This window comes from Helianthus annuus, chromosome 17 (assembly GCF_002127325.2).
Source record: "Helianthus annuus cultivar XRQ/B chromosome 17, HanXRQr2.0-SUNRISE, whole genome shotgun sequence".
Lineage (NCBI taxonomy): Eukaryota > Viridiplantae > Streptophyta > Magnoliopsida > Asterales > Asteraceae > Helianthus > Helianthus annuus.
The window spans coordinates 27,147,498-27,155,265 of record NC_035449.2 but is presented as its reverse complement, the minus strand read 5'-3'; the positions used below and the strand labels follow the sequence as shown (position 1 = coordinate 27,155,265).

The following is a 7,768-nucleotide window of genomic DNA, read 5'->3' as shown; positions in this document are numbered from 1 at the left end:
GTCGCTATCAGCGGTGTGGCATTGATGTTATTTGCCATAGTTTTAGGCCCCCGCCGCAACGCGGGGGGTGTTTAATTCTAGTTATAAAATAAAAGATAAAAGCTTCCTCTCACAATTTGATACTGAAGTTTTACACTTTCTATTTCATGGCTTACTAGTTGCAACATTGTAAAGCCTTGGTTGCTTGGTTATATCTGCCTTGTGGGATGTATAAAAACGAACAAACCCGAGTGTTTTACTTTACTTTGAATAATTATTTTTTCTTAAAAAAAAGTTACAGTATTACATTCATAAGAAAAAAGTATCTACATTCATATTATTTATTATCATTCATTATACCAATCACATAGTTGAAAGCATGTTGCTTTTATAGAATGACCTTCTTTAAATCTGTTGTGTACGTGCCTTTTATGATTGTGATTGTTGAGTTGCTTGGTCTTGATCAGCCTATATGAATCCTTCTATCTTGATTGTTTACAAAAGTAGGTCTCGTTAGCTTTCGTTTCCCTAACGACTGGCCTTCCTGAAGCATCAAAACCACTTCGGACATGGTGGGTCGACTCGAAGCAGGTGATTGGGTACACAGCAAGGCAATCTCAATGATCTTCATCACATGTTCTTGTTCATATTGGTTCAAGTTTAATGTATCATCTATGACCTTTACATGCGTTTTCTTCTCGTACAACTTCCACGTCTGTTGTTAGCCAGATGCCAAACAAACAATTTTAGAGAGTTAGAAACACTACACAACATACAAGGGACATAGTGTAATTTTGGCATCTCACATGTTCTATGAGGTAATCGGTATCTTGAGTTCCTGATTTCACTTCTGTACTTCTTTTGCCACTAATAATTTCAAGAGTCACAATTCCAAAGCTGTAAGTGTCAACTTTTTCTGATAGAACACCACAAAGTGCATACTCCGGTGCTGTGTATCCCCTGACATGGTATTATATATAGTTAACATAAAAAAACATGTGACAGAGAAAAAGAGGATTTAATTAATGAGAGTGAGCATCTTACAATGTGCCGGCAAACTTGGTGCGAACTTGAGATTGGTCCTCCGGTTGAAACCTTGCCAACCCAAAATCCGCTATTTTGGGTTTAAAATCGTCACTAAGGAGGATATTGGCAGATTTGATATCTCTGTGGATGATTTTGATATGGAATTCATTGTGGAGGTGAGCAAGACCCCTAGCTATCCCAAATATTATTTCATAGCGTTGGTCCCAATTGAGAGTCCCTCTTTTTGTACCTTCATTACCAACATATTTGTTAGCACATATATACCCTTTTGTGCTTGTTAATAAGTAGTACGGCGACTTCAACTTACCCCATAAGAACTTGTCAAGACTTCCATTCGGCATGTATTCAAGGACGAGAAGTAAATAAGATCCTTCAATGGACCATCCAAGGAGACGTAGAAGATTTCTATGATGAATGTTACTTATAAGTATAACTTCATTCTCAAATTCTTCTTTTGCTCCATTATGTGTTAATAGAAGTTTCTTCACTGCCACCACATTATTGTCATCAAAGACTGCCTATTAATTAACCATCCAGAAACTTGGTCAAAGAACTAATATAAGTTCTCAAGTGCTTGATTTACTCTATATTAATTACCTTAAACACTTCCCCAAAACCTCCTTTTCCTATAATATTTTCTTCACTGAAATCATTGGTTGCCAGCTGCAGATCTTTATAATTGTAATGTACTGCCCCCTCAAATTCTGTTATGTCCATGTATATTATTAGATTAAGTATATCTTTTCGAGAAACAGTATATGAGAAATTATCTCATTTTACAATCACTTTGTTCGGTCTTCTTAGACTTCTTCCATGATCGATACAATAACCATGAAAGAAGGACAAGGAGAAAAAGAACACCACCAGCGACGGCTGCAGCCATTACGGCTACGTTACTTGAATGCCCTATCATATAACCATACAGAAGTTAAATCAATATGGTTAGCATTTAGTTATTTAATTATCTGTAAGAAGAAACTACCGGTCACCTTTTAAGAGATTTGTAATGTCTATTGTCTGGTTGACATTAAAAAACGGAGTGTCTGAATACCTTGCAAAACAAGCAAGGTGGAAGAACCTTCCTTGTGTATTCGGAAAGCAATCATTCAATGTGTCATAAGCTGAATTCATGCAGGTTTGGCAACTGTCCTGAGCCATACCTTCGACACACTGTGCAGTCGCGTACACCGTTTTGTTTTCACCTGTGATTTGCCTTGTGGATGCCACATAGAAGTTTGAGGTTTTAGGAGTAGCTTTTGTGATATCGGATAAAAACGCATCTATAACTTGATTAAATACTGTAGGCTGAGATGCTGATTCGTTTCCACATGTTAAAGTTGGAGTCTGATCCGCATCCGCCATGACATAAGGGTCGTTATAGAAGCCAGCATAGTCTTCATACCTAAGAACACATATAGATATTACAATTTTAACTGATATAATTTTCTTGGACATTTTAAACGGATAATAATAAATGATAAGATGGTAAATATAAAAAGTGTTACCTGACATAGCAATTATCAAAACTAACAAAACCACCATTTCCAGAATTACAGATGAGCAGTTCAGAAACACTTTCATCAAAACAAGCGACACACTGATCTGTAGAGAGGTAGTTGCGGCACTGGACGGCTGCAAAGACCGAGTCTCCTGAACTTAAAGCCTGCGCTCTTGCATAAAGTACCCTTTGGTCCAATAATTGTGCTCTGAGATCACGAAACGTTGAGTTGCGATTCTTGATAAAGTTTGGCTGATTTACTAGTTCGTTACGACCACAACGCATGGCGATAACGTTAGTATTGTTACTATCAGTTTTCTGTGAAAATCCTGGCTTAGTGAACAATAACACAAGCAACACAACCAAGAAAGCCATTAGCACAGCCACTGTGAGAACCCTGAACAAATTGACAACAGAAAGAATGAGGAAAGGTTTATCTTTGTTTATAGTTGTTTTGAAAAATCTTATAGGTTGTTTACTTGACTTGGAGTCATTAAAAGTGGGTGACTTTTGTGTTGAATTTTCTATTTTCTCGTTGGTGTAATAGTCATAGCCAGTTTGTAATTGTGGTCTAAACTCTGAATGGTCACATGGTGTCCTTTTTCTAAGAATTATTTTGGTATACCACTTGCCCACCAATCTTGAAATTTTTTTTTTTTTGATTTATTTAGTTTTTTTTTTTTTTTTTTTTTTTTTTTTTTTTTTTTTTTGTGTGTGTTTCTCCTCTATATAACTTTCCCCTTCATCACAATGCCAAACTGATCTGTGTAAAAAATCCGGATTATTTTCTAGTTTCTTTTTTTTTTTCATTTTTTTGTTTGTTCAAGGTAGAATCTTGTACCTTTTTTACATCCGAGTTTAAATGGTTTTACTGAAGGCTATATGGTGTGAGTTTGCGTTCCCATTCATGCCAACCATATAAAACCCTATAGGGCGTCAGAGGGGGCGCCACGGACCAACTCGTCTGCCACATAATGAGCACTAGAAGAATAATTGAGTGGGGCCATGTACATAAACCAATTAGATTTGTTTTTTTTTTCCTCCTCTTTTTTTTTCTTTTTGAGTAAACTTCCGTTTTGCTCCCTGTGGTTTGGTCACTCCCTGATGTTTCGGTTTTTTTGCCGGTTTGCTCCCCGCCTCTAACTCCATCCAAATTGTTTGTTTTTCCATTTTGCTCCCGGCAGGGAGCAAACTGGCAACAAAACCAAAACACAGGGAGTAAAATGACTATTTTTAAAGGTTTGGGGCAAAACCGTTAAAATGACCAAACCAGAGGGAACAAAACGAAAGTTTACTCTTTCTTTTTTTAATTACTATCCAAGGGGTTTAATTCCACAACAACAAAGCCCTCCGCTTACTTGCATAATAAAGCCCCTAGGGTCTTTATCCCACACCATATAGCCTAACTAAATACATAAAAAAGGGTTCACATAATTTGTGAAATACATGAAATGAAGATATAAAATATAATATATATGAAATGCAGATATAAAGTGATAAACATAATATACATGTATAAAAGCTAGAATATATAAAGATATAAATGGTTCGATTCGGTTGCTATTGGTTAACTGAGGGTACAAAAAAAGCGATAGCCAATTTTTGGTTGATTCGGTTAACGGTTCAGTAATTGTCCACCCCTAAAAACCGTTAATGTAACATATCAATTTTTTTAAACTTTAAAATTATATCAATATGTTACTCAAATTAAAGAGAAAAAATTCCATTTTTGTGGTGTAATTTTTTTAAAAAAGTAATAATATATGAAAAAGTGATAGATGTTAAAAATCGTGAGGGTTATTGAGTAATCATAATTTAAATAAATAAAAATTAAGTAAAATTGAGGAGACAAAAGTGTAAGAATTGTTTAAAAAACAGATTTATCCTGAGGTTTTCAATATATGATTATATGTTGTACCTTAAAATTGATGACCATGCTTGGTAATATATTATAGATATAGAACCGGTCAAAGTAGCACTCGATTGAGGAGATGTAATGTTTTCTTGTAATTGACTGTAAGAAAATGACTTTGATGTAACATGTTATTCATTTATTAGGAATATTAGATTTTAATAATTCTAACTATTTATCGTTGGTTATCAACAGTCTCAACTTTAAAAATAACTATTGGCAGTCCCAATTATTAACATATTGGCCTCTAATTGATCCTGACTAACAGAACCCTAACGCCGTTACTCTCCGGTCGCCGGAAAAACGTTTTTGGGCAGAAAACACATTTTAGGCCGAAAAATTACATTTTCGTTCCAAACCTCTTTCTAAGCTTATTACGCACCTTTAAGAACCTTTTTCTAGTAAAATCCCAATTTTTGAAGTCGCCGGAAAACTATTTTTTCGCCGGAAAACTTCTTTTTGGCCTAAAAACTCAACTTTTTGGCTGGAAAACACAACATTTTCGTCTCAAACCTCTTTGTAACCTTAGATCGGACCTTTAGAAACCTTTTTCTGCACAAAAACGGTTTTCCAGCGACTGGAGACTAACGACGTTAGTGTTCTGTTAGTCAGGGTCCATTGCTGGCCAATATATCAATAGTTGGGAGTGCTAATGGTTATTTTTTAAGTTGGGACTGTTGGCGGCCAACGACGAATAGTTGGGAAATCCAATATTCCCATTTATTAATATACTACTTTTTTTTTAAATTATCTCTATCATCGTTTTATACATTTGCACTCTGCGTCACTCAACATCATAGATAACCAAATTCTTAGGTTGTTTCGATCTCTTTGTTTTGTTCTAGTGGTTGTATTTTCTTTGCGCAGCTTGTCGCTAGGCTGCTAAATAATAAAATTGTTTCTGTTGGTCAAAAATTATAGATAAAGAACGCAAATTCGATGTTTTTTTTTCTCAAATCTGGTTAATCGTCATGTGACATCCGATAATCAAGGCGAATTAATTGGGCCGATAATCAATTTTTGTATTAAATTCTTGTTATTAATTTGCAAAATAAAATAAGTTTATTATCTTCTTTGAAATTCGAAAGCATTAAAATTCTATTCGGAACCGGAAGTGAAGTTGCATTATTAGAATTTAGAAAAGTCCAAGCTGGTTAATTCAATATTCAAAATCGGTGCATACATCTTTGACATTATTGGATACCTTGATAAACTCAAGTGAGCTGTTGGAAATTAGAGGTGCACAAAATAACGGAAACCCGGTTAATTCATAAAAAAAAGGCAAAAAGAAACCAAAAATAACCGGTTTAAATTATTAACCGGACCAATTAAAAAAATAACCGATTAAAGTCAAATTAACCAGTTATAGTATAACTGGTTAACCGAACTAGTTATTAAAATTAACCGGTTGGTGCACCTCTGGTGCATATTGACGAGTTCTATTTTTATTGTGGGCCGTGTATTTTGGAGTTTATTTTTTTTTTAAATTATAAATTTTTATTTATATATAAACAACTAGCCGAGTTACATCAATATCGCAGGTAAGCGAGCAACAAGCTGCGCCGCTACCCCCTTCTGAATAGCAAACCCTAGCCTATTAAAGACAAACCCCTGCCCCCCTGTTGATGAGCAACTGTTGTGGACAACCTTTTGAACCCTAGTCAACAAACGGATAGCTTCTAGAGCTAGGGAGCCAAAGGTGTCGAAGGCGAAGGGGACAAATGCATGTTGGTTATCAGCACATGCTTTAGCGTGTTTATCCACCTTTTTAGATTCCGCTTTCCTTATAGCCTGTCCTGCTACAAACCCGCTTTCCCTTAAACCAGCTAAGGGGGAGACTCATGTGAGATCCACACAAGCATGTTTCCCTCCCGCCCAGCCAAAAACGAGCAGATCCACTGGTCTTAATGTAGATCTCCCTTCCATCGGATCTGTAAGGAAATTCACAGGGGCCTCCTTCTTGGCAGAAATCCCCGCTCTCCTCAAGATGTCCCCCAAGACATCTCTCACCCAGTCGTGCCGATATTTGAAACCAGGGAGCTCCTTACAATGAATAGCATGCTCCCCGTATTTATCCATGCAGGCTTTACGATAAATTGGGCAGGTTTCGTCTTCTGAATACATAGGGATCATCAGCCGGTATTTGAGGATAGCCCTATACTCAACAGCCGACATGCATTGCCCCAGCCCCTCGATCGGGATAACAGTCAAAAAATCTTGCGCATGGGGGCCTTTCAAGCACTCAATCACCGCCTTCTGGCGGGGAGACAAATCGAATGTTTCTCCCAGCCGAGCGATTTTGTCAAATAGGGCATTCGCCAAAGTTTTTTGTGGCTTTGGGGGGGCGGTGTCCATATTATAGAAACCGCCAATATCAAAGTCTGGAAGAGAGATACTTAAGTACTCAAGGGCCTGTTGGTAGTCTACGTCAAGCTTAACAACCCCGCTGTTCCGAAGGATATGGTCTTGCAATACATACGACTGAGCTCTAGACGCCACAAAAGCATAAACTCCAACATCCCGAGCTGAGAGGAGGCCCAACCCCCCAGACGCATCGGCAAAGATGCCAAACGCCACTGAAGGTCACCGAAGTAGGACCCCCCGCAAACAACAATGTCTTCGATAGCCTCTCGAAGACCATCATCAAAACAGGATACTGCATTGGCCATCAAGTGGGGTTGGCAGGTCCGCAACCCAAATAGTAACTTAGCTACCCCCATGCATGGCCTTAAAAGAAGAAGCTCGCACTGGGGGTCCTGAAGGCAGGGCAAGAGTTTCATAAGGTCAACCGCTTTCAATGCCCGCCGCCCTGCTAATTCCCCGATAAAAGCAGAATCTCGGCTAACCGCCCCCCCAAGGAGCTTAACCCCCCTCTCAGGTCTACTTATCCCTCTCGGGAAAATTCCGTCCTGAACCTTGAGACCGTCACACGATGGCCAGTACACTTCCGTTTTCTTAATATTGAGATGGAGCCCTAGGGATGGTCCCTCCGTGTTGATGATGTCCAATGCCTTAGCAACTTCCATTGCATTACCAATAACCGTGCCATCATCCAAATACCAAGCATGAAAGGGGAGGTTACAGTGCTCCTGGACACGAAGAATAAGTGGGTGTAAGGCTAGGGCAAAGAGAAGGGGCCCCAAGGGATCTCCTTGTTGCACTCCAATGGTGGCCCTAATACAATCGCTGCCAACATACAACCTAGCGGGTTGGGCGTACAGGAACTGGACCCACCGATAGATAGATGGACAACGTTGGTGGACCTGTTGGAGGAACGCTGAGCGGTCAACCATGTTGAAAGCATTGGTGAAGTCTACCGTGAGCAAGGCCAT

At 38.4% G+C, this 7,768-nt stretch overlaps 2 protein-coding genes across 2 annotated transcripts; both read right to left on the bottom strand.

Annotated features, from left to right (window-relative positions):
• Window positions 1-284: 284 nt before the first annotated feature.
• On the bottom strand, window positions 285-3,066 carry LOC110921968 (cysteine-rich receptor-like protein kinase 2). The gene is made up of 8 exons (XM_022166290.2): window positions 2,532-3,066; window positions 2,016-2,428; window positions 1,813-1,932; window positions 1,624-1,730; window positions 1,334-1,544; window positions 1,024-1,255; window positions 786-939; window positions 285-694 (listed from the first exon to the last, which is right to left on the bottom strand). Exons 1-8 carry the CDS (start codon window positions 2,897-2,899, stop codon window positions 443-445), a joined length of 1,857 nt encoding a protein of 618 aa, XP_022021982.1. The 5' UTR covers window positions 2,900-3,066; the 3' UTR covers window positions 285-442.
• A 3,793-nt stretch (window positions 3,067-6,859) lies between these two features.
• On the bottom strand, window positions 6,860-7,768 carry LOC110923924. Its single transcript, XM_022167977.1, has one exon. The coding sequence runs from the start codon at window positions 7,766-7,768 to the stop codon at window positions 6,860-6,862; it is 909 nt and encodes a 302-aa protein (XP_022023669.1).

Bases quoted from the DNA above. Each gene is read 5' to 3' on its own strand.
- LOC110921968 (XM_022166290.2), bottom strand. From the start codon at position 2,899: ATGGCTTTCTTGGTTGTGTTGCTTGTGTTATTGTTCACTAAGCCAGGA. The intron at 1,545-1,623 runs GTAATTAATATA...GTTAATTAATAG, and splicing joins GTTTTGGGGAAGTGTTTAAG to GCAGTCTTTGATGACAATAA. The intron at 695-785 runs GTGAGATGCCAA...GGCTAACAACAG, and splicing joins CCGATTACCTCATAGAACAT to ACGTGGAAGTTGTACGAGAA.
- LOC110923924 (XM_022167977.1), bottom strand. From the start codon at position 7,768: ATGGCCTTGCTCACGGTAGACTTCACCAATGCTTTCAACATGGTTGAC.